At 42.0% G+C, this 27,139-nt stretch overlaps 1 protein-coding gene across 3 annotated transcripts in view; it reads right to left on the bottom strand.

Moving 5' to 3' along the window:
* The window catches only part of DHRS7 (dehydrogenase/reductase 7), a 36,483-nt gene that overhangs the window by 6,168 nt on the left and 3,176 nt on the right, over positions 1 to 27,139 (bottom strand). Inside the window, exons 1-5 of one of the 3 annotated variants that reach the window (XM_035328331.1) lie at positions 17,714 to 17,842; positions 16,666 to 16,733; positions 8,356 to 8,508; positions 2,194 to 2,300; positions 1,111 to 1,350 (exon numbers count right to left, since the gene is read on the bottom strand). In XM_035328331.1, the coding sequence (XP_035184222.1) occupies positions 1,111 to 1,350; positions 2,194 to 2,300; positions 8,356 to 8,508; positions 16,666 to 16,733; positions 17,714 to 17,772 (627 nt within the window). In that variant the 5' untranslated portion in view covers positions 17,773 to 17,842. Of the gene's footprint in view, positions 1 to 1,110; positions 1,351 to 2,193; positions 2,301 to 8,355; positions 8,509 to 14,095; positions 14,278 to 16,665; positions 16,734 to 17,713; positions 17,843 to 27,139 lie in introns of those variants that run through there. The other 2 variants (XM_035328332.1, XM_035328330.1) reach the window with 2 other exon arrangements.

Below are 27,139 nucleotides of genomic sequence, written 5' to 3'. Positions count from 1 at the left end.
GTTCTTTCAGATCTTCCTAGCTAGAACAGGAAGCCTCAATTCCTCGTTAGTCTGCTTTCCCAATCACTGTTCTCTCTTGACTGTCCTAAAGATTTCCTACAGTCTAAAAACCTCTCACCAGGGATTTTTCTTCCCTAACTGAATTAAGATGAGTCTTAAAGCACGGTGCTCACTGTTCCTGCGCCACACTCCAAGTAGCACGTGCAGGGGATTCTCCCGGCTCAGCACCGTTTGCATGTTTGCATGCAGTACAGGGGATGGGAGGCAGGCGGGAGCTAGGTCAGGAGTGCAGGAGCAGCATGGCAAATCCTTCTCCCCCTTATCCACACCTCCACATGCAGTTCAGAACTGCTGCAGGCTTCTGTGTGGTTTCTCTGCCTTTGATACCAAACATTGCTCAGTGAGTTCAGATGGCTTTATGTATTTCTTACAGTGTTTTGGCATAAGTGAGAGAGCACTGCAGGCATTTTTGTCTTATGCTCCATGGTTAGAAATTAGAAATTCTTACTCCAAAGTGAAAGAAGTTTCCCATTTACCAGAAGATACAGTAAACACATGCGGTATGTTTAAGAAAAGTATATTTCTAGGTAATACCAGTTTTATTCAATGGAATCTTGTTAAAAAAAAAAAAAAACAACTTTTGTTTGAGAGCTCTGTATTATTTTTTTTAAGCTAGTCTGTATTTCATCGCTTTGGTTGGGGTATCACATCCTGGACATATGGCTACTCAGTTCCTAAGCTCTGAGTCAAGGTCCCTTTAGGCTCACTTTTTGTTTTGCTAAAAACAAGATTTTGTAGTGAGGAATTCACAGTGCTGGTAGCTGAAGAAAGGATTGAAGTTCAATTCCAGGATATTTTAGAGGCCACAAAAACAGATACCAGAGAAAGAGCCACCATCCCCTAATTCTTTCAGTCCAGAATCATTCTCTAGGAGTTTCAGAACATTTCAGAACAATTCTGTATAACTTTTAGCATCTGAGAAAGTTACATATGCTGTGTGCAATTTCAGGTGAGACTTATTCCTGCACGGCATAAAGTCCTCTGCTACAGCACTAAAACTGATGCTGGTATAGCACAGAAGACTTAACAAAATTCAGAAATGTACCTTACCTGCAGAGCATGCTTGCTGGCACAGTACCCAGAGGCAAGAGGGGCTCCCATGATACCCATCACGCTGCTCACAGTCACAATCTTTCCCTTTTTCCTTTCAATCATGTGTTTCAGGACGTGCTTTGTCAGAGAGATCGTGCCGAGGTAGTTAAGTTCCATTATCGCGCTGTAGACATCCAGGTTTGTGTCCATGAACAGGGAGCGTTGGGAACGTCCACCATTGTTGACCAAAACATCGATCTCAGGAAAGAGACGGCGATAAATAAATATAGCACATTTACTTTAATATTTGCACTTCCTCAGGCAGTTGTTAACTGACCTATTGTCATCCCTCTAGTCTCGCCCACTAGCCTCCCCCTTTGAATTGCAGGCTGGCTGATTTTCGGTGGAGACAACAAAACAGGAACGGTGTTTGATGCCAAACAGTGTTAGCTCCCGGCACAGGAACACCGGCAGCTGGAAACCAACTAGATTAAAGAACAGAAGGAACAAATCCGGTGCCAAGAATTTCTCTGTGACACCGAAGTACCAGCGGACTAAAGGCCTAGCTTGAAGCTTTGCCCATTGTGCACGGTGTTAGTCAGATCTGACTGCTGTTGTCTTAACTCTGGACTAGCAGTCAAAACGACTGCACGCCAAACAAGGTAAGCAGCTGTGCCTGATGTCCAGTTGTGCCCCGTACGGCTCTGAACCCAACGTGCCTCACCAAAACTACAAAATAAAGGTCCTGACTTTCAGACACAGTTCCAAGCCCAGAACATACAGCTGAGGATCACTCCATTTGGACCAAAAATTCAGTAATCAAGCAAGTGATCAGTCAAATCAAGCAAGTTAATTTTTAATTCTTGGTACTGGCCAGGGATTAGTTCCTGCTGCATCTCTGCAGAGCCTACTGAAATCCAGAAGTAAGCAACAGAAGGGATGAAAATTTAAGTACTTTTGTCACATTTAATACCAAAACTTGAGCAAGATGTGAATGTGAGCGTTGCTGAATTTACCGTATGATAGAATAAAAGTGAAATACAGACAGAAATGCAGGGATAGAAGATAGAGAAGAAATTCAGCCTCAGGAGCGCACCTTACCTTGCCAAAATGCTTAATAACGCTGTTGGTTGCAGCTTCATGGGAGCTTCTATCAGTCAAGTCCAGACGCAGAACAAGGATGTCTTTTTCAGCCAAGTTGCTGATCTCTAAAAACAGCCAGAAAGGAACCAGTAAGACTGATTGCTAATACACCAATTGTGGAAATGGGTTTTTAAACCCCACATTTTCACTAAAAGACACCAAGAAACGGTAACTTAAAGTTGGAACTAAAATGCTTTGTTTTCATTTTGATCTCCACATAGAATCCATTTTTAATCTGTTCCAACAATTTTTTTTCATTATTATCTTTGATACTGAAACTTTGCACTGAGCCATTCTGAGCTCAGCTTATTGGCAGCCTTGACATTTTCCTTGTAGGTCAATTGTTAACGCGGGTTTGTTCCTGACAACAGGAACAGTACAGATTAGACCAAAACCACAACATGTATGCATGAGTAGTTACAAGCTTTAGGGCTAAGTCTAGAGAAGATGCTTTATTGTAGGGGGTAGAAGGAGAACGATGATCCTCGTGGGTCCCTTCCAACCTGGGATATTCTGCAAGAAGGTTTCTGTTTAACCGAGACCTTTCAACACATCCACCTCCTGCAATAAAAGGCAGCTGTCGTCAAGCTGGAGCCTTCACGTTGAGTGTTTTCACCACTGACTCTCTGGAACAACTGACCTTTTCCACACAAAGTGTTTCTTGAGCAGTGATGTGCTACCCCTGGGGTCTAGGGGCAGATGACTCACAAAAATAAAACCTTCAATGCTCATCTTTCCATTTTTTAAACCAGACATAACTTTTTTTAAAAAAGATATATATATATGCATACTAGGTTGATGGTGCTATTTTTTGTTTCTCAATTGATTCCTAGCCACAGTTAAGTACGTCTGCTCCCCTTCGACCAGCTGTGCTCTTCAGAGAGCGAGCCAAAAGCTCTTATTTTGTCATTACCACTTCTTGCATACACAGGTACGGTTGAACCTTGTATCTACAGTGATGTACAGATAAGGTTACTGAAATCCACAAGCTGCCTCTGCTCAAAGGTCACTAGTATTTAGGTAACTGGATACAATAAACCCATGTTTGGTTTAAAACTACCATATTTCCATGCATTGCTCCTTCCAGTGTTCTCTCCTCCTCCCCCTTCCTTTCCCTCTATATCTTCCACTGCAGACAGCAGTAAAATCCTTGTAGGTTAAACTACACCTCTACCTCATGTTCCCAGCCCTGAGGAGAAGGGCCTGGGGATGGTGGTAGGTGAGAAACTCGACACGAGCTGGCAATGTGTGCTTGCAACCCAGAAAGCCACCCATATCCTGGGCTGCACCAGCAGCAGCGTGGGCAGCAGGGCGAGGGAGGGGATTGTCCCCCTCTGCTCTGCTCTTGTGAGACCCCACCTGGAGCCTTGCACCCAGCTCTGGGCCCCAGCACAAGGACAGGGACCTGCTGGAGCGAGTCCAGAGGAGGCCACGAGGCTGCTCAGAGGCTGGAGCCCCTCTGCTGTGGGGACAGGCTGAGGGAGCTGGGGGTGTTCAGCCTGGAGAAGGGAAGGCTCCGGGGAGACCTCACAGCGGCCTGACAGGGCCTGAAGGGGGCCTAAAGGACTGCTGGGGAGGGGCTCTGTGTCAGGGTGGAGTGACAAGACAATGAGTAATGGTTTTAAACTAAAAGAGGGTAGATCTAGATTAGCTACTGGGAAGAAATTACTCACTCAGGGTGGTGAGGCCCTGTCGCAGGCTGCCCCGAGGAGCTGTGGCTGCCCCATCCCTGGCAGTGCCCAAGGCCAGGCTGGATGGGGCTGGGGGCAGCCTGGGCTGGGGGCAGGGGGCCCTGCCCATGGCAGGGGCTGGGATTTGATGTGCTGTGAGGTCCCTGCCAACCCAAACCACCCTGTGAGTCTGTGATTTCTATCAGCCTCCTACAGTCATTTTCAGTGTGAGGAATCCTTGCTCTAGTTATTCCTCAGACAGCTTTCATAAAACTTCACACCTTCTTGTTACCCTTTTTCTAAGCTTCTTTTGCTGTCCACTCATCGTCCTGTTTTCCTGGCAGATAACCAGAACTGTGCTTGTGTTGAAGGAACGTGCGTGTCCCAGTTTACATATTTTGGGAATTATGTTCTCCATTCCCCTTACTAATAACCTTCTACTACACCAAGCTGATGTTTTCAAGGGAACAACTACAATAAGAAAAGAAAAAACCCTTGCTCCCAAGTGGGAGGCCTTGGGTTTGGGTTCACCATTTTACACAAACGCTAACAGATGTTGCTAACGTCCTATACTGACACGTTTCCAGCTGCTGTCAAAACAAACCGCACATGGGCATCAACTTCCAGATGCAATATATCTGAAACTGAGCGCTCAGCCTGCCCAGAACAAAAGGCACTTTCACACAGCTGTGAGAGCACATTTCTGATGCGCTGCATTTTCTGGAGGTCCTTTAAAGGCTAATTACACAGCAGCTTTCTGCTACGTCTGAGCAGGATCAAACTGCCCAACCACCAAGTAGCAGGTCCTCTACCATTTTTCCTGTGGTTCATTAAGTTCATTTTTGTTTTGTTATTTTTAACTTACAAAATTATTACAATCACCCAAAGCCAACTAGTTGTTTTTTTGAGTATATTTTTTGAAAGGCAGCTGCAAAAGTAAAGCTGACTTAAAATAGTGTGGGTTTTTTCATGGTATCAGGTATACACAAGATAAATGTGCTTGCTTGTGACATTAATACCTAAATTATCTAGTTAAGTTGCTGCTGTGTACAGCATCTTCCACAGTCAAGTTAAAGCTCATTAGCTCCAATTATGCCATATAATTCAGCTAACTTCAAGGTGATGTTATGTGTTGCAGCTCAATCTTAACCCATCCCACAGGACTCAAGCCTTACAGAATACCCTTGAACTCAATTGCAAAAGGAAAACAGACAGGAGGTGTGAGCAGGGACAAACTATCTCCAGTTTATGTGGTTTATGTGGCAAGGTTTTGGGAGCTGGGGGGTGCAGGGGTGGCCTCTGTGAGCAGAGTCCAGCAGCTGCCCTGTGTCAGACCAGAGCCAGCTCCAGCCAGCTCCAGGGGACCCGCTGCTGGCCAGAGCAGAGTTGTTTTCAGTTCTCACTGCTCTTGCCTATTATTAATAGGTAACAAATTACATTAGTCTCCTTCTGAGTTGATTTTGCCCATGACAATAATTACTGAGCGATCTCCCCATCCTTAACTCAACTCACAAGGTTTTTTTTAGTCCCTCATGTTTCATCACCCATCCTTCTAAGGAGGGGGAGCGGGAGAGCGGTGTGGTGGAGCTCAGCTTCCCACCAGAGTGAAACCACTGCACCCAGCAAGCGCTTGGACACGTGCCCAAGCGTGCAGGGATGGAATCAGGAAGGTTGAAGCTCAGAAGTCAAAGCTGGTGAGGAATGTGAAGGGCAAGGACAGCTCCTGCAGGTATAGCAGCAACAAATGGAAAACCAAAAAACTGAGTGAGCTCACCACTGAGTAGGGATGGCAATGAAGTGACACAGAAAACATGAGTCGCTCTTTGCCTTCTTTGCCTTAACCTTCACTGGCAGATCTCTCAGGTCTCCTACAGCCCTGAGAGTAGCCTCTAGGGGAAAGAAATACTACAAACATCAGAGGATGACCAATTTAGGGACAAACTGGACATCCAAACAGGGCAATACAGGCATTCAGGAGTGGTGAGAGCTGACCAGTATCACTGCAATGCTGCTGATCTTTGGAGGAGATCACCAGCAACTGGAAAAAAGCAAATGTCATACAGCCTAAGCTCAGTCCTTGGGAAAACGATGGGGCAATTCCTCCTGAAAGCCATTTCCAAGCATTTGAAGGACAAGAAAGTGACTCGTAACAGCCAACGTAGATGTACTGCGGACATGCATTGCCTGACCAACTTAATTGTCTTTTGCACTGACCCAGCTGGCTCTGTGGACAAGGGCAGAGCAGCAGATGCTGCATATCTTGACTGTGTAGCTTTGTACGTTGTCCTCCACAGCATCCTCGTAGCTATGCTGGGGAAATGTGAAGGGTCTAGGTGGATGGATTACAGTGCAAGTGAAAACCAGGCTGGATCAACCAACCCCTCAAAGTCTACCAGGTGACCAGTTCTAAGTGGCAGCCCTCCATGGACAGTATCTTTTAATATCTTCATTAATGACCCAGATGATGGGATAAAACACCGGTTTTCAGCAAATTTTCAGGTAACATCAAGTTCAAAGGAGCAGTAGCTATGCTGGAGGGTAGGGCTGCGATTCAGAGGCATCTTAACCAGCTGTAATAATGGTCTGACAAACCTCATTAAGCTCAAAGTCAAATGAAAAATTTTGCACCTGGGACAGAACAGCATTATGCAGTACTGCAAACCAGTGTCCAAATAGCGAGGTATCACATCTCCACGCAAGGCCTGGGGTCCTGATGAAAAGCCTGCTGATTTATGTTCAACGTGCAGCTATGAGCTCCTGCAATTATAAATGCTACTGAGCTGCAACAGCAAGACAAGATTGAGGGAAGTGGCTGTTAAGTGCCTCTACACGGCACCCTAAGACTGCAGTTGGAGTACGGTGTCCAATTTGGGACTCTCGTTAACAACAAACACCATCAAACCGCTGCACAGAGCCACCAAGATGGCTAGAGGAGCTAGTACACCCTAAGATTAAGGAAAGAGGTGGAAGGCTGAGTTTAGAGAGAGGAGTAAGAAGGCAAGGGGGGCAATTACTCTCTTCCACTACCTAAAGACTGTAGAAAATACAGAGTACCTATGCTACTGAAGAGTTTCCAATATTCCTACTAATCTAACCTATAGCTCAGAAAGTTCAGTAGCCTATTTTTCCAAAACACATGGCTACATAAGACTAGTGCATAGCACAGCTATGATATTCACACAGTTATTTCAAATTGGCAGGGGCAGAAATAATTTTAGTCAAATCTGTGCTCTTGGTCCATATCAATTGAACTAAGTTTTCTGAGTATTCCTTAGCATGTTGCTCTTCTACAAACGTTGCCTGAAAATGGATGTCCAGATTCCAGCTCCTGCCAGCATATCCAGTGCCATCAGTGTTGTAATGACAACAAATGTCCGCAGACGTAAGTGCAGTTGTATGCTTTTAGTGACCACTAAACATTGCATCATGTCATTTGACTTTTGCCATAATTACCGCTTAACCACACCATCATCTGACAGCCCTGGTTTCTTTTTGAAGACATCTATTTAAGTAACTGCTTTTTTGAAGCGTCAGGAAATGGAAGTAAGGAGCAGCGCATTTTTGAAACCTCCTTGTCAGATTTTCAGAGTAACCTGCTGCAACTTTGAGATTTCAAGGAATTTTTGTGCTAAGCCGAACGAACATTTCAACATCCACTAGCAAGCGTTCCAAGTACGCTGCAGACATTTGGTCAACATTACTAGGAACAAACTGTCAGTGTGATAATATAGTCACTAAACAATATGGAGGTCAAATAGGCAGAAAGAGATACAGTAATCATGTTCAACACTTCTATTTATCAATATTAATTAATTGCCTATCCCTCCCACAGCCAGGCCAGAAAACAGGGGAAAAGATAAAGAAGAAAAGGATAATGGGAAAAAGATAAAGAAGAGGAATAAAGTTAGACTACTGACACAGCAGGCACATGAAAGATAACTGGAAGAGTTAAACATCCTGCTTCACACATACTCCTTTCGATCTACAGGAGATCCTCTTCTCTGCACTTACTCAGAACGACTTTTTCTGAACATTTCTATTCATTCCTTTTCCAAAGGAAACTCCTTGACAGTTGTCAATCTGACTGTAGCAGGCACAAACCCGAAGGGAGAAGGCTTCCCAGGAGCATGCAGCCACATTGTTTGCTTCTGAATAGGATGACACCCCTCAATTTCTTACCTCCCTTCCCCACTGTATATATTCAGTAACTTGTAAGACCAGCTGCAATTGATAGTAAGTGTAACACCAGCTTATAAGGGCTCTCATACCACAAACCCATACAAAGCCTTCTCTCAAGAAAAGAAAATACTGGCTGCAAACATACAGAGATATTATGTATAAAGTTCACTTTCATCATGAATTTTATTCCTGTGCTCTGTGGGTTAGTATTTCTGTGGCAACACCACAGCAAGAGTGGAACTGCTCACATGAAGTAGTAACTTATACTTACGGAGGCATTTCTTTTTCACTCTTTCCAGTTCATCTTCTCTTCTTGCTGAGATGGCAAGCAAAGCTCCGATCTTCGACAGCTGGTAAGCCAACTCTTCTCCAATTCCACTCGAAGCTCCTGTCACCCAGACAACCTTGCCACGCAGTTCATTTTCTGCCAGGAGAATCAAGACAGCAGTTCACACATTGCCAATGCTAGAATAAACATTTAAGTCCCTGCAGAGGTATACTCTGATACTGTTAAGACATACGCTCCACTATATTGGCTGTTACAAAATCCTGACTTCTTTATTTTTTGGTCATGTGCAGTTGTGAAATCGTTCCATGCTGTTCTGCTACTTGAACTTTGTTCCACGGCTAATCTGAATAAACACAAATTATCTACCTGGTGGAAGAAATTGGATTGTGTTTCTGCAACTCATCCATGCAGAGCATAGCCACTGATCTCATCAAAAAGAGCTTCAGAGGAAAATGGAGAAGAGGATTCTTGGAAATGGCAGGTAAATGGTTACTGTCTGGCAAATCCAAACAAAAACCTATGCCAACCTTTCCCAATAGATGTTCTACCTCAAAAACGGCCCTAAGTAATTGCTGACAGAAGAAAATTCTCTGATCATAGGCGGCTTATCAAGACAAACAATGGGTGTTCATCTGCTTCGATTTGTATCTGATGCAGGTTAATTCTTGCATTGGCCAGAATTCAGTACACCGAGTTCCCAGAGCATAAGCTCACCTATGAATTTCCTGCGTGCTCACAATTCTTGCCCAGACATGCTTTTTAAACCTCTAGTAAAAACAGCGGTATCTTGCTCCTTCACTCCTCTGCCTGTAGCCTGTTCCCCCTGGTTTGCAGGCGTTCTCCCCTCCTGGCCCCACGAACCACCTAGAACCTGGGAAAAGGTTTAGCTTTCCAGATGAATGTCCAAGATCATCAAACAAAAGAGATGGATGAAAATCACCCATTTAATTCTAGAACATGATTTAAGGATGAGTGATCACTAGTGTCAGAGCACTTTCCAGAATCTATTACTGACTAAAACTTGCATGTCTTCTTCATTATCAGTCCCAGTAAAAAATCTGGGACTGATCAGCTGCTGAGAAGAGCTCTTTCTTCTATTTAACACATCCGTACACAGCATTCCAACTATTTGTAACCAGCCAAGAAAGATTTCACATTATCATTCAAATAGAGTCAAATTCAGTTCCTGGGATTTAAAGCCTGTTCTGTTCTGAAGAAAAAAAAAAGCCCAGAACAGCATTTATCAGCTCACTGAAACTTCCCCACTCATTTGGTTTTGCAAAAATACTTCTTTACTAAGGCCAGTGGCTGTGATGACTTTTACCTCCTGCTTCAGGATCAGTTCCTGGTTCTCCCTACACTACTCTGTTTCAAATTTCTAGTTTGGAGTCTTAATGATAATTGCGCCAGGGGGAGGGGTAGGTTGGATGTCAGGAAGAACTTCTTTACTGAAAGGGTTGTTAGGCACTGGAATAGGCTGCCCAGGGATGGGGTTGAGTCACCATCCCTGGAGGTCTTTAAAAGACGTTTAGATGTAGAGCTTAGGGATATGGTTTAGTGGAGGACTTGTTAGCGTTAGGTCAGAGGTTGGACTCGGTGATCTTGGAGGTCTCTTCCAGCCTAGATGATTCTGTAAATCCACTGAAGAAATGAGCACCAAAATACTGTTTCCCCTTGTCCTTGTTGAAGACTTCAAGACTACCAGAGCTCAGCTTGAATTTGTAGGACTGGCACCACGTATTATTTTTCTATCCTTTTTTTTTAATATATTATTATTTTTCTAAAGAAAGCCAACATTTTTAGGCAAAGAAAAATCCTTCCTAAAGCCAAACTTTGTTTTTTTCTTTCTTTCTTTTTTTAAGTCACTTTCCAAAGGAGAGATGTATTCTAAGGTTATGAACATGGGAGGTAGAAAGAGATATTCCTGAAGTTGTAGGAATAACTGTTTTATTAATAATTATATCAGAAGGCTGCTGTCACTAAAGCTTACTCGCACTCTCTTCCTACAGTTTTATTTCAACACATTCCCAAATCATTGAACTAACTACAAGGAACGTGGAGTTTACCTCTCAGATTAATTTCTTTTTTTTTTTTTTTGGCAGTTTGTTTCCTCTTGAAACACAGTTTGTTTCCTGTCAAAACAAACAGTACTTGAACAGAAGCGCACATGGATATGCCATCATCCCTGCTTACTACACTCATCTCCTCTTGCTACTGAAAACAAATCCACTTCCTCCCACCACGCAGTTTCCCTGTTCTCAACCTGCCTTGGGCAGGTTCACTGTAGTTATTCAGGATCTTGTTCCGTGGATGGAATAATTAACTGAGATGAGGAAGGTTTTTCACTGATTTCTCAGTGCTGATAGTTACCCTACACTGAGCTACTGGAAATTAGTACAGTGCAAAACCTAGCGGAAATGTTGTTGTAGAACAAGCATCACGCAACTAGCTCGTTCTAGAATAAATGTCCTGTTGTAACTGGAAATAAGTTTAAAAATTAACTGTGCCAAATTGAAAAATAAAAGATTATACTTTTACTAACCATTAACTACTGTGTTACAGGACATAACAAATGGAAGGTTGAACAGAGTACTGCTGCAATATTCCAAGTGCTTCTGCAGTTCAGCTCTGTTTGGATTTATTTCTTTTCTCCATCATTTTATAGCTCCCATGGCACAAGGTTGCCACTTCATTTAATTCATGAAAATATTTGGGGTGGGGAAGTCTAAAGCAGAACATTTTCCCCAGACCCATGAAGAATCACACTATCATTCTGAGCTTAAAGAGTCAGTTTTCCTATATTCATATGTAAAAGGATCCCACTGAGCTCGGTATTCCCACGCTGTCTGTGAAAAACGCACCATTTAGAGCGACTGCTGATCAGCTAATGAAATACAACACATAAGGGAAGTCACCCAGCACCCCATAACCCTTATCTCCTGATCACACAAATATTTAGATCATGGGAAATAATCCAGCAGCTGCCAATGATGAAATCCAGACGCTTCCCTATAGAAGTGAATCACTGAATTGAACTTGTCTTACTTATACGAAGGCCATGCTTTGTAATTATAGTTTTCAAGATAAACATGATAAGAGTCTGCTTTCTGATAAGTACTTTTATCTTCAAAAACTTCCAACACCCATACTAATGTTGTGGAAGCCAGAACAAAACCTAATGACAGCAAGCGTTACAGCTCTATCAACAGCTTTAATTAAAATTCAGGTTTTCTCCACCTGACCCATGTGCTACCTACCTTGAGATGTCTGTAGACATGCTACGCTGCGTGCACAATGTGGGGAGGAGGAAAAGCAGGAACATATTTGAAGAAAGACCTTTTCCAGTGTTTGTCCCTTTTGTTTTCCTCACTGAGCAGATAGTATCAGCACCGTGACACCACTATCACATACGTGCAAGGCAGAACTATTGGCAAAATGTTACTCAAATGCTCCCATTTCAGCGGCATATTTCAGCTAGTTACAAGCACTTGAGGCCCAGGGTGGGGGGAAAACGCAGTTCACCACTTTGCAGAGCAAAGAAGCTTACATCGACAAAATTCTTACCGATTCTCCTTATAGCACATATTGAAACAGCTAAAACTACATTGCTCTGTACATGGGAATTTTCAGAGACTAACTGAAAGGTTTCCAAGCTTCCAGTGAGATTGAAAGCTACTTTCAAATAATGCTGTCTTCCTGAGAGCTCCTAAGCCTCCATATGCATTGCACATAGATCCCTCAAGACAAAACTTCAGTTCCATTTATATTTATCAAGATTTATTTTGTTTCTCTGTCCTAAGTCTTTCCACAATCTTTGAAAAGTTGACACACACAGGTATTTTTTGTACTTTTCTTACAGTAAGGGAACTACCTGATGGACTTGCTATAAAACCCAGGCTGCATACAGTTACGGATTGGTCACATATTTAAATTTAGTATTCTTAGAGCTGGATTACTTGTGCACACTTTCCTGTTTTCCAGTATACAGACTAGCACTTCTGCAGCTAACTTCTACTGAAAACAGAAGTCATACTTATCTCAAAGTCTGGGCCACATTCCCAACCCAACTCCACAGGGAGATGATCCCCACCTTCTCCCACTTCTCCTGTCCAACCTGCAGTGGTCTCCATCCCCACCCTTGGTTTGCTGCATGCCTACTGGGCTAGAACTAAAAATACATCCCAGATTCCTGTTTCAAATGGCTTTCTTGACAAACTCTTCACAGAACTTGCCCTGCTCTCCTCTCTGCCCCTTCCCAATGCCAACCTGCACCTGCACCACCATCCCCTACTGCATCCTAGTCTCAAGCCCAAACTCTTATCCTCAGTTCCCCTCCAACACAATGACCCTCCTTCATCCAAGTCAATCCTATCTCCCCATCTCAACCCATCACCCAATTTCATTTCACACGCAGGACAGCTTATAGTGTTCCCCATCCCATCTCTTCCCAGATCCCAGCTTCTCCACCCAGCTGTTCAGACACAAGAAAAGGGTGCTGTGTGGTCGCTGCTCCATTTTCACCTCAACCACCCAAACCCAGCACGTCCCACAGCACCCCAAATTGCAGCTGCTGGCTAAGCTGAGGTGGGATATTCAGAAATGTGTGACTCTTCAGATCAAAAGCCTCTTTTATGCAAGTAAAACTGAGGATTTTTAAAGATCTACAAGGAGGCAGAATAGCAGACAGATTAGAAAGGTCAACACATGCAAGAGCTGTAAATCCCTGGCTGAAGGCATTTCATTGAATCTTTGTAACCACAAGTGTCAAAAGCAACACCTTACAGAAAAGTGAGGAAAATCCACAGACAGCAATCATGTGGTGCTGCTCCCTTATGCCTTTTGGGGCAAAAACCTCTGAAGAGGAAACCCATTTAATTCAAGCATTATTATTCATGTTTATTATGCTGTAAACACTTTCAGCACTACTATGAAACTGAGATCTGCTTTAATGTGCACAAAGGAACAGAAGCTACAGAGACTAGGAAGAGTTTTTTGTTGCTGTTTTTCTTTCTTCCAGAAAAACTCAGAGTTTCTCTCTGTGACCCACACTGTCCATCCCTCACCTGCAGTTCTTAGGAGCTTCCTGAGAGGTTCCAGCAGTGCCTGACGGGGGAACGTACATCACCGCACACGCAAACATGGGGTGCCACGAGGAATCCCTTCCATGGTGGTCAGAAATCGAGGAATTAACTAAATCCCGCCTCTTATATCAAGCACCCCCTTTTCCTATTGTTCCCTGTTCTGTGCTTCTCCCAGCACATCCCAGCCTCCCCGAGCAACAGGCACACCCGACAGCCTCGCTTATCCCGCAGGCTGATGCCAGAACCAGACATCAGACCGGTAACAATGCAAAACAGTACTTTTGGGGCTGAGCGAGCCCTGCAAAGTTGCTTTTAGATAACTTTATTCAACGGGTCTCTTCGCCAGTGCCCTGCAGCGAGCTGCAGCTGTGCGTGCGAGGATCACCACACCTTGCTGAGGGCTGAAAATACTGCTTTTAGGATTATTGTTCAACGAGCCCCGGGGGAAGCTGTGATCGGGTAAGCCGAGCTAGGGCGGCTCCAGCCCCGGCTGCCTCGGTCCCCCCTCACCCCCACACGCCGCCATCCCCGGTCCCCCCTCACGGGGCGCCTCAAACGCCGCCGCCCCTCGGCGCCCCGGAGCCTCCCTCCGGGCTGGCGGCCGCTCCTGGCGGGCAGCCGCTCCCTGGGGCCGGCTTTACCTGGCTTCTTCCCCCGCCACTCGGCCCACAGCAGCGCGAGGTCGCCGTCGGCCCGCAGCCAGCGGACCAGCTGCACCAGCAGGGCCAGGAGGGCTCCGCCCGCCAGCAGCTGGCACAGCCCGCAGCCCCACGACATGGCCGCCACCCGCCCCGTCGCCGCCCGCTGCGCCCCTATATGAGGGCCGCCGCCAGGCGGGAGCCGCCTCCTCCTCCCCGCCTTCCCTTCCAGCCCCTTTCCCCGCTGGGCAGGGCCGCCAGCGTCCCTTCTACCCTGTCACGGTCCCGGGCTCCGCGGTGGCCGGGCCCCTTTGGGTGGTAACGCGGCCCCGGGGTTGGCGCAGTCAAGGCTGCGGCGATAAGGGCTGGGTTTGTAGGGCAGGGGCCGTGCGTGTGATAGGGGCTGAAGGTTGTTTTCTGGGAGGGGGGGACTATTTTTTTCCCAACTTGACGTGCCCCCGAGGGGAGCAGAGGGCTAGATGGCTTCGGGCTTGTAAACAGCGCTGGCTGCCGCACGTCCTCAGGCTGCCCCGTCACAGGCACTGGTTTAGATTTGGTGCCTGGAGATCAAAACCCAGTGCCCGCCACGAGGAGAGCCTCAGGAGGACACCTACGAACCCTCTTCCCCTCAGGCTCCCCGATGGCTCCCAGTGCCCATCTGCAGCTCGAAGTGCAGTGTTGAGGTCTTCCCCACCTAGGTCTGTGCAGCAATCCTCTTGGCCGAGCCTCCCACCGTGCCAACTGGAGGCAAACACCTACCTTCACTTTGGCCAACACTTCAAACCTTGGTTTTAAATGCTGGGCTCTGAATCAAGTGGTGTGGGACAGCCACAAGTGCCAGAGACTAGCGTTTTGGAACAGTACCTCGCTCTCATCTGCTGCTCTTCACCATAGATTTGCTAGTGCTTATGTGCAGAGCTTGTAACTCATGTAACCTTTGTGTTTCAAAGTCTTTTGCAGTGCCAGGCAGATATAAAAGGGGAACCCATAGTAACTCAGGAACTTTGACTGCAGTATAAAGACAGTTGCATGTCATGATGACAGCTCTTCATTGTATTTCTGCTTTCTCATGTGTTACTGAGTTGAAAACTATTTATTTTGAGTTAGCACAACACATAGCATAATGGAACCTTAATGCCACGTGAAACAAACAACTAACAAGTAATTTAAAATATTTTGCTTCCTTCTCTGTGGAAAATCATGACATGATGAACAAATTTTCTCATTGCAAAATTCATCTGTCTACACCTGCCAGATCTTTATATTCTCTGGTAAAAATATTCTGGGGCTTTTTTCTCCTTGTGCTAAGTGCAGATGGTATGCATGGGATAATCAAGCTTTGTGTCACAGCATACTGGAATGGGAAGTATAAAACCGGAGGATGATATACACTGCACCTGCACAACATATTCCCAGTGGAGTTCTCCCAGTTATCCCCAAAGAGATAGGTGTACAGTGGCTCAGGCTGAACACAGAAAGAACGCGTAGGAGAAGCTCACCAGGTCCCAGCATCCCATGGTTGGAGAATACTGAGAATTCGTGATATAACACCATGCTTTGACCCCTCTTTTTACAACAAAACTGAGTAAAACAGACTTCTCCTGTTAATCGTATGCATTTGTACACCTGCACAGTCACCATCAGCAGAGATTTTACTGCCTATGCCCAAGATTACAAAGACAGAGATGAAGTGCTTGCTCAGTGTCATACTGAGCATAGGAAGAAGAGCACTGAAGAAAGTTACAAGGTCCTTCACAAGGTAATATCCATTCTTGGTGTTTGACAACTTATAAAAACTAAATATCTCATTAGATGAATTATCTGAATGATAAATATACTTAAGGAATTATATTAATTATACACACCCAAGCTTATTGAAAAGATTCTTCTGAGATCCCCAACAGCTAAAAAGCAGTAAAGCTACTACAGGCTGTGGCATTTACATATGTTTGCTGTAAGCCATCAGCATCATGCCAGACTACAAGATGATTTCTTCTAAACCCCAAAGCAAAAGGCAAAAGATTGATGGGAGCCCAGGGCTCCCTGCTTCCAGTCTCACCTTGATGGCCAGCAGTGCTCTAGCTTTCCTTACTGGAAGCACAACGTTGAGTGTTGACAGTAACATATGCTCTTTTTGTTGCTTCAGAGACAGCAGCTGCTTGGAGAAGGGCTGTTTGACAAAGTATGAAACATCTCTTAAAGGATCACAACTTAACAAAGCCCTTAGATTTTATCAACATCTAAGTTCCCAAGGAAAACCAGAAGTATTTTTTAAGCCTGAGCTTAGTTTCCACGTGAGAAACTAATTTTCACTCTCTGAAGAGGCCATTACTGCTAAGTCTTTAAAAGACTAGTTGAGGATTAAAGAGTCAATCTACCAAAGCCAGCCTGAACGTGAACAGAATGCATGACAGGTCTGTTGCACTTTATCCAGTGACTTATGCATATGACACTTTGGAGTCCAGTAAACATGTTCTGATATTTATACAAAGTACTGAACTGCGGTACTGAAGTGTAAGAGCCAAAGAGAAGCTGAACTGTAAAGCTCCGAAAACAAAATGGGAAATAGTTACCAGTATGAGAGGTCACAGTCTTGCTCCACACCCTCTTGTGAACCTTCGTGAGGCTCCCTTTGTTGACTCTGTGGCAGCAGATAACAGATCAATTAAACTCTGAACATAACACGATAACATGCATTATTCTTGAAAGATACACAAATTATATTGGCACCTGATATAATTAAAAGTAAAATACGCTGTCTTTTGTCCCCAAAGCAGTAAGAGAGAAATATGTTTGACTAGATCACTGTTTCTGTATATTTATTCTGCAATCATGCAGTATTAAGAAGACCTTGTGCGCAAGTGCAAAGATATAAACTCGGGTGACCTCTATAAATGAATAATGTGCAATATTATTCATGCTGCTAAATGGAGAAGAAAAATGTGACAGTAGACTGAAAATCTGGAACTCCAGTAGTGCTCTTCAGCTTTCTGATTCCAATTAGACCTGTTTTGGTAGGGCTTTATTTAAGTATTTGCATAGCTTTTTCTGTGTGACAATGTTTATGGTATAGATCCATCAGGATCAAACAGAGTAAGAAGTAAAATCAGAATGATGTGAATTCAACACTAAAAAAAGATTAAGTGGAAATTTATCTTACAGTTTATCTGGCCACCACACTAGAACTTTTAAGTCATGTGATCGGTAATAATTTCATATTCTAGTTGTATTTCCAATAACCCATATTGTAACCCAAAGCCAAAGGTGAGTGGAATGAATTTCAGGAATAGCATCATAAATTCATCCGATTTTAGAGCAAATTTATGCAATGCATAGACCTATCAGATATAAGCTCATAAACATATGCATATCAGACGTATCAGAATGTATCATCAGGGTGTATATGGGTTTCTTTCATAGTGCCAAGTCAACACACCCAAGTAGGACTGGATAGGCTTTTCTCTAGATACTGGGGAGGATGACAAGTCTTTGTTCTCATCCTGCCCAGGATCCTGTTGTTTTGCACCTTACTTTACATCTGTTTTCAAACTGATTTTATCATCTTGGTTTTGATCCTTGATACTGTTACTGAAATGGTTTATTCATGCTGTAGGTACTGACCTTCTTCCAATCCTTGTATCTGTTTCCTTGTCCCATTTCAAGCTTAGATGGACATTCATCTTTCTTCAGGGTTCCCACTGACTTCAGCTAAGTAAGATGGATGTTGTGTTTTCAGTGCTGGAGATGACGCAGCTTGAAATAGTGCATAAAATGCTAAAGTTTCAGCTGCATGAAAGAAATGAGTAAATGACGTGCCAGTCTCATAAATCCTCCTGTGATAGCTTAAAAAAACATGATGTTCATGTTGCAAACATCACATTATAGGAAGGTATGGATGGGTATTATTTAAACCATAGTTGGCAAGGCATTTCATCATCTGTCTCAACCCATCCTTACTCAGTGAAGTGCTTAAGTATGTTTTAAACAATATACATGCACTCACATGTCTTTGGGCTCAGTGGGACATGATCTGTAAAGTACATGCTTTATTTATTTATTTTTCTGAAGGTAGGTGTGACAATAATCTGATTAAGCTGTTCACTTTTAAGAATTAGTTTTGCAGTAGTGAATTATGCATCTTCCTTGGGTTCAGGTGATCTAGCCAAATTCTACAGTTACAAGAAGACATAGTTACCAATTGGTTATATTTCTGAAACAGAAAGAAATAATTTTGGCCTACTACCAAAGTATTAATAACTGTGATAGTTTGTATGTTTTTCTAGGTTCACTGTAAAAGACTTTCAGTTTTCTAATTGTCTTATGATGTATCAGCTGTGTATGTCCAGTACTATAGGCACTGCCATGATCACAGAGCAAGACTGTGAGAAATTATTTCCACTGAGTAATGATTGGTTTATTAAACAGGGGAAAACAAACAGAATTTTTATACACCCTGCCTAGTCTTGGGTCTTTTAATCCATATGTAATTACATAAATAAAAGTGGTCTTGAATTCTGAAGATCTAAGTGTCCCCATTCTGCTCTGTTCAAACACTTAGAGCAAGTTTTCTACTGGTTTCATTAACTGCATTCCTCTATGTTTCATGATGGGTAGATCACAGTCTTCACAGTTATAGCCATGGAAGTGGCAAAACTAAGGCACGACCAGTCACCAGCAATGACTAGCATCATATAATGGTTTGGGTTGGAAGGGAAGGGACCTTAAAGATTATCTAGTTCCAACCCCCTGCCACAGGCAGGGACACCTTCCCCTGTATACATAGCATACAGTATACTATAATAGGTAAGAGTAGTTTGGTTGCTTTAAGTATGAATTACAGCCAGCAACGCATACAAAAGATGTGCAGGGCCTATGGGTTATTTTGCTTAAGTCTCTTCTGTACACTTTCTGTCTGACAGCTATATACCTTGTTAGCTGTCTGAGGCGTTGCCATTTTTTTTTCCAGTCAAGCTTTTCCTACATAGCAAGTTGGTCTCTACTTTCTTTCTAACGTCTAAAAGCACTTTCTTTGTTAAGCCTGAATGAACCAGGTTCCAGCAGGTCTGAGAACACAACATTGCCAAGAGAACTTCAGTATAAAATGAGTAAACTTCACAGATTTCTGGGTGAAGTGCTTCCTCTTTCATTGTTCACAAGGGGGCCTCAGATGACTTGGTGCCAGCCCCGGTAATAACACTGTGAGCATGGGTGTGAATATTTTCCACAGTACTGTGATGCAATTTCTTTGATCCGCGTTATAGTAAATAAAGCTCCAGTGCAATTAGCTGAGATTATTTCAGCGTCTGTGTAAAACATAAATTTGAAAAATGCTCTTGCTTCACTATATTATGTAGGTACAGTAACATTTAAATGAGCAACAAAAAACAGAGTAGCACTGTATTCCCTTTTCCAGTATTTCTTCTTCCAATGTGAGCAAACCAAACAACTTCTATAGAGAAAAGCTCTTTTGTTTAGGAAAACAAAATTTTAGGGAGAGCCCATCATAAAATGAGTGCAAGTGAAGTAAGGCCAGTTTTGATTCCATGCTATCTGTATCAGAATACTACTTATGCCATAGGTTTAGTGTTGCTATAAGAGGAGACTAACAAATGCACATCAAGGCAGACACCACCCTATGTAAATGTAACTGAGTGCTGAAAATATTCCTTACATAAATCTGTCTGGTCAGACAGTGGATATATCCACATTTTCCACAGTTTCTGTCTTATATCTGTTTCAGCTGTAAGTTATTATTTTTTTTAAAATGTACTCTCTTTTGTAATAAAATTTACTGAAAACTTTAAAATATACCCTGTGTAAGGGACATCTATACAAACCTTTTAAATGAGAGGAATCATTTTGTTCTAACACCAATTTGAGGTACAATTCTGTTCTCAGTATGTCTGGGATTTTTTTTTCCTACTGCATACAAAGAGTACAAACTCTCTCCTTTCTGTACCATAATTAGCTTCTTGAGTTCAGGTCTCTGTTTCTTTGTGCATTTAAGCCTTTGCATTCCTAGCTACCCTAATCTCTTCTCATTTCAGCTTTTAGCACGTTGTTCAATAATCTTCACGTTTTTCATGCATAGCCCCTTCTCCCTGCCTTCCTACTCTTGCCAGAGACTTGAAGGTAATAACATCCATCTTTTCTTACTTCAAATCTTTCCTTAATTTGACTTATTCCTTCCATCCATTTCATTTCGGTCTGTTTAGTTAAGATTTTGTGTGTGAACCTGCACCCGTTCAAACCCTGGAGTCTATAAATGTAAACCAATTCTAAATAGGGCAAGTTGAACTGCTGTATCTTCTATTTTAAAAACAATAATTAAAACTGTTGATACTGCTTTCTTGGCCACTGCATTACAGTTTAGTACAACCTGTTCCCAAACAACAACAGGTAAACCACAGAAATCACTTTTTTTTGGCCAGACTAAGCTACATCTATACCAGTAGGTCAAACAGGGCCAAGGCATAGAGTTATGCACTGGCATGTGACCATCCATGCTTTTAAGCTGTTGTCACGGTTCATGGTATGGTTTGCCCACACACAGTCCCAAACAATGTGGACTATGTCTGAGGGGCATCAGCTACAGACACAAACCAGGTCCAGCCTGAAGGCCTCAGGACCAGTAAGTCGACAGGCTGTTCAGCAGAGGCATAGCAAAGATGGTTACGCAAGTATTTGCAACCATCTATTTAAGCAAACCCTATGTTAAACTGGTGAAACTGTAAATCATTCTTTTCTTCTCTCTTCTCACTATACCTCATTGCTTCCTCCACTAGAAAGAAATACATGTAGCAAACAAAACATCTGATAACAACAGATCATCATAGAAAAATACAAAATTGTAATATGCACAGTAGCAGACAGGACAAATGCAGGAAGCATCTACAGACAGAAGAAGATGACTCCTGGTTGTTGGTCACTCACTTTTTGTGTCATCCTTTGGGAAGGACTTTCTCAATATAAGAAGCAAGAGACATTTTCTACCCTCTCACCATTGTGACATTTGGTTTGAAGCTATAAAACTCTGCAGTGATCCCAGCTGCCTGCAGCTATACTTGGCCCTGTCCTTCTTCCAGATTTCCCATCCATGACTTTTCAAATGGATTATAAACAGCTTGGCTTTTGTTTTCAAAGTGCTTGGCGTGCTTTTACTGACACCTACATTAAAAGGCTAAAAAAGACTGTTTGCTTCTAAAGAGTTCCTGCACATCAAGTTTCCATCAATGCCCTAACTGGATATTTGAATGTGACTTCAGTATTCCAGACATGTTATGCAGGTTCTTCCCATAATAGTGAATTATATTCAAAAGTTTAAGATGAGAACTGACTGCATCAGTTCTGCTCCTTTAGACCACACTAATCTGAGTTTTCTTCTTGTTTATTGACATTAAAAGCACATTTACCCAGAGAAATAATAAAAAGAGAAATCCAGAAAAACTCCAACCTTTTCTCCAAGACATGTGTCATTTATACAAAGGTAAGACTTGTTTAGTATGATGGGAAAGTAACAGAACCCAGAGTCCTTAAGCTATATTATCCATTTACTTTTCATAACATACTTTCTTTGGTTTACATTAAAAGTTGTGACTAAATTGTCTGTGTTTATGTAAATACCAAAAATACAGAACATGTTCAGGTTAATTGAATAAAACTACATCTGATACAAATGCTGTTTTGTTTGTGTGACATTACTGCTATGCAATTCCTCACAGTTATTCAAATAAAATATTAGAAGAAGTCAAGATAAAAATATATGAATTACTTTTCCTGAGAGGACTAGGTATAGGTAAAGGTTAGGACATATCTAAAGGTTAGAACATAAGTTATCTGAACATATCATATCCAGGTAAGTGAGGGAAAGTAAATATTTCATGTTTCTCTTTTTTAAAAAACAGCTTTTTTTATTTTCTTGATATGGGACAAATCTCTTGTGTTGGTAAAGAGGAAGGCATTATCTTCAATATTTACATTCTGATTCGTAGATCCCTGTTCTGTTTCTAGCATTCTGGGCTGGGTTCCAGCATTACCAAAGACAATGGAAAGATTTGGGCCCCATTTTCCACATTTAGATTTTTTCAAATATATACGTAGATATATAAAGCAATATTTATTCACCTTAAATCTGTTGTAATCAATCTAAAAAGACTTCTTGTTGTCTGGGCTCTCTCATTGCACTAGTACTGAAAAGACTACTAATGCAGGGAACGAGTGAAAACTTTCTCTCTTGGATCATTTCATATTAAGTGAGGGACAGCAAGAGGAAATTAAGGCATCCAAAAGGCTGATTCTGCAGAGCTTAGTCTCCCTGAGCAGCCCTCAATAGTCAACAAAAACAAACTCCGTTGTGGGGGTGGCCAGGGAGCATGAATTAGGAACCTGCTCTGAATCCTGCACTCTTCCTCTATCTCCTTACACAGAGGTCTCTTACAGAGTAGCTTCCTGCATTAAAGCTAGAACCTGTGAAAGTCTCCCAAACGCCATGAAAAGATATTTCAGGGAACCTGTCCTTTAGTAACCAATGAGAGATCAGATAACTGAAATTCCTTTCCTAATCAAAATAATGATTTTTTCTTCTTAATTCTTAGTACCACTTTTTTATTTTTATTTAACAATCTCTTAATAGTGCAATTTGCCTAGTGATTTAGTTTCCCTTTATTTTCATTAATGTATTCTTTTTTAGTTTCAAAAGAGCTCAAAATTAAAATTTACTTCTCTTTTTTTACTCTCATATTGTCAACAGTTTCAGTACAAATCTGGGAATGGGGTTTGCTCTCTAACTCAGGCACCCTCTGCTGGTCTTCCCAAAGCAAAACACAAAATATTAGAATCTTCATCCACAACAATGGGTTTTCAGAGAAAAAAAAATCCAGATTTTTGTGTTTCTAAACCTCTTACTACCAGAATATAAATTACAAGGATGACCAGCTTTAGGGCTGTAAACTCAGCGTGTGTGAAGTGTTTTAATGAATTCAAGAAAATAATTGCATAATCAAGCATGTGAACATGTGGAATTTATCAGGCAAAAAGTCCAAAAGTGAACATGGCCTAAGAAGCTGTTCACAGTCTGACCTGGCTCTTAGCAGAAACCTGTGACTGGCATTTTAATGACAGTGTTGTATATGGAGCTCTAGAAGCATATACTACCACGGACTCTTTCTCTGTGTATCTTGGTTAGCAAAAATCATAGCAGTCCTGCATAGATAGTACGTATTTTAAGGGGGTAAATATCAAAGAAAATATAGTGGGTAAATAGCATCCATTCCAGCTGCACAATAGAACAGAAAGCTGACGTCATTAATCATCTGAGAAAATCCCTGGACATCAGAGAATAAATCAGAGCACAGTGCTTTCTTAACCTACTGAAGGGTAGGACATGCTGGCTCTGGGAGAGGGTAAGTCTGGTGCACCTGGTACTCCAGTAGTGTGGTGGTAACCAAAACCAGGGAAAAAAAAAAAAAAAAAAAGGAGGGGATGGGGGAGAAAAAGGGGGAGAAAAAGGTAGCTCTAACACTGTTCTGAGTATCACCAACATCTATGTTTCCTGCACTGCCCAGCATCAGGCAGATGTGGGTCAGTCAGGAAGCTGACCCTGCTCCTCTTGGGGTTGTATAGGATGCTCTGCTGCAAGAAGCCTTGATTAAAATCCATAGCAATGCAAATCCAAATGTGTACATGATCTGATGAACATTTCACCTATTCCACTTCCTGAATTCAACTTTTACTTGACATTAAGCTTCAGTGCTTTGTTGCAGATCTGTCAGTTTTCTGTATATGACAGCACAGGTGTCAACCCAGAAAGGATCAGCAGAGTTGCAAAAGATGATAATATCTTATTCTGCATAGATGATTTTTTTAATGATGTTTACAAGCATTTTAGATGTCACAGCAATGAGCAAGATACTAACCTAAATAGAAGTCACGTCAGCAGTTTCCTGCTATCCTTCCTGGGTAAGTAATTCTTCATCATGCTGGAGAAAGTGCAGTGGATGGCCACCATGACGAAGACGGACTTAGAGAGCTGGCTTTGTTCAGCTGTAAGAAGAGAAAGATAAGGGCAGATTTTATTGCTGTCTTCAGTTGCCTGACAGGATATAGAGAAGACAGAGCCAGACTCTTCTCAGGAGTACCTTGTGATAAGCAAAGAGACAATAGACACAAATCGAAACACAGGAAATTCTGTTTGGAAACACTGAAACACGCCCAGAGAGGTGGAATTTCCAACCTCAGAGATACTCTAAACTTAGGTGAACAAAGAGTTCAGCAACCCCATCACATAGGACCTGCTTTGAGCCAGAGGCTGGACTAGATGACCTCCAAAAGTCCCTTCCAACCAAAATTATTCTATGATTTTATCATGACTACTCTATTGTTAATCCATTTTAAAGTGATGAAAGTCATTTTGACAGTACTAATGCTTCCCCAAGCAAGTAAGAAATTTAAATCCAATCCAGACTCACTGAAGTTAGTGGGAATCTTTAGTTTAACTAGAAAGGCACTAGATCAACTTCAACACTTTTAAGATTTGCATTCAGAAAAGATCCTAAATTTTACTTTTGAAGACAGCTTCAGGGTATTGTTTTGTTTGTTTGTTTGGTTTGGTTTTTCCTTGTTGTTACTCAGTAGCAGCTAGATGAGCTTGAAGCATTCCACAACCACTATCTTTGAGTGTTCACAGATTTTACATAGAGAATGAGTAGCAGATTGAAGTGTTTGCTCAGTGCTCTGAAGGTATGTCACTCTTGCATTTGCAGGAATATTGCTATTTGCTAACTGTGATTGGTAATGAGCCTCTCACCTAAGTTGGGTTCAGCTCAGGTCGACTGCTGCTTTCATGTTGAGACAGTGTCTATATTAATTGAAATTTATGTCACAGAAGGGCAAACTTGTGACTCTGTAGAGTGAGCTAATGACTCCCATCCAGTATTCAGCTGACTGCCGTGAATTAGCCTCACCAATGCTTTCCCTTTTTACCTCATAATTTTTCTCATCTTTGCAAGGCAAGCTTTTTTCATCTTCTTTATCTCATCTCTTACAAGGGATGATATTATTTATTTTGAGCATAAAACAGAGTAAAACAACCCAAGGGAGGAATTAGAACGCAACATGATAAATGTCAGCTACAAGCCAATTATTTTGATTATTCCCACAAAGGTATAATAAAAAATGTGTTTATAAAAACATAGTGTAGGCCTTTACAGACAAATACAGCACAAACAGATATTTATCTGAATAAGTTCCTAAGTGATACACTACAATGAATGACAATCAAAAAAACATATTTCAAACTCCTACAAGAAATCCCATTGCCAAATCTCTGAAGAAGTAGTTGGATGCTAAGACCATTGGACCAAGTGAAATTTCCCGAGAAGAAAGGACACCATTCTGTTTAGGGTGGAGACTCAGATTAACTCCAAGTGCCATTCGTGTCTTGAGTTACACTCTGATATGAAACTGCACCACATTATTTGCAGTAGACTTTAAACGTTTTACAAAAGAACATAAGCTAATGTGTCCTGCCTTATGAGATCTTCCTTCCCTGATAGCTTTCTTCTTCTGAAACTGAGCTTGAACTGCACAACGTGGAAGTGTTTTTTTAATCATCATCCCTACTGCTTTGCTAATATTTCGTTCTGCTCCATCCCTGGAGAAACACAACACTGTGACGGGGATAGGGGGTGACTTAAAAATGCTAAAAATTGAAGTTACAATAAATTGCTTTGCTTTCCTAAGAAATCCTTCACATCTAGCTTTGATCTCACATCCATTTTTATTATGTCCCTTATACCAGCAAACATGAAACAGTGTCTTACTTTGTACCATTGTATCACATCAGCATCTACGTAATCAAACTAAATTTAAACCTTAGTTATACTGTCAGCTAAAAAGGGCATAAGTGACAAAATCCAGCTTCAGAAGCAGATTTTCCTTTCAATCTTGGATTCTTCAGAATCTTTGGTACTATGTAAATCTATTTTGCAAAATACTAAGCAACGTTCAGATGGCAGTATCTCCAGACCTTGGCTACTTGATTCTGGCACGTTGGTTTTAAATAATCTCCAGCTTAATGTGACTAATCGATACACATAAAAACTGATCTCCTCAGCTGTGTCTCAGAACAGGCTTATTAAAGTAGACAACTGAATGAGCAGATTCATGTGAATGAATGTAGCAAAAAGCAAGCTGCGTTTGGTTATACAAAGAGGGCAACAAGATATGGCTATTGAAAGAAAAGGACTAGTAACACAAAAAAAATGGCATTTATGGAATATGAATCTCCTCCACATCTGGAAGTTCCCATCTTTATTGATTTTCAGAATCTATGCTTGAACTTTAATTATAATAAAAGTCTAAGAGCATCATAAGATTCCCAATGACTCAGTATGAAGTATTCTTCCACATCAACAGTCTGACATGCAATTTCAGCTGTGATTGCTAACCTAATTTTTAGGTTAAACAACTGACAATTGTAGGCAGGCCCACTAAAAGTGGCTGGGACAACAGCCGTTTTTACAACATGCTAATGACGAAGGGTTTGATCCTGCAACGCTGAGGTCAATGGAGGCTTTGTCAGTGACTTCAGTGAAGATACAGGCCTTCATGCACGGACTACTAATGGCAAATGAAAACAGCAACTTACGTACACCCTCACATTTTTAAAACAGAAGAACTATCCACTGATTGAAATAGTCTAAAGACAAGTTGATAAAATATTGATTGTTCTGTACTTCGTATCTTGTCTTACTGAAAAAACAAACAAACAACATTAAGAAAATCAAACTTTCAGCAACTGAACACAAACTTTGTAAATATTCACCACTGGCAGGTGAATATTCACTCACATGCAGCCCCTTCAGATTGGAAAGAACTGGAGAGAGGTGTCTGTGCTGGAGCCGTGTCATGTGGGAATTCTGCCAATGTCAGGTTTTGACTACTGTTGCTTTAAGTTGTTTCACAGTTTCTGTGTTGAAGAGTAATGCAGATGATCCCAGTGACACCATTTCCATCACACAATCACCAAACTGGTAGATAGCACAGACA

Source organism: Oxyura jamaicensis, chromosome 5 (assembly GCF_011077185.1).
Source record: "Oxyura jamaicensis isolate SHBP4307 breed ruddy duck chromosome 5, BPBGC_Ojam_1.0, whole genome shotgun sequence".
In the NCBI taxonomy this organism is placed as follows: Eukaryota; Metazoa; Chordata; class Aves; order Anseriformes; family Anatidae; genus Oxyura; species Oxyura jamaicensis.
Note: the sequence above shows the minus strand (reverse complement) of the source record. Positions and strands in the feature narration are given on the sequence as shown.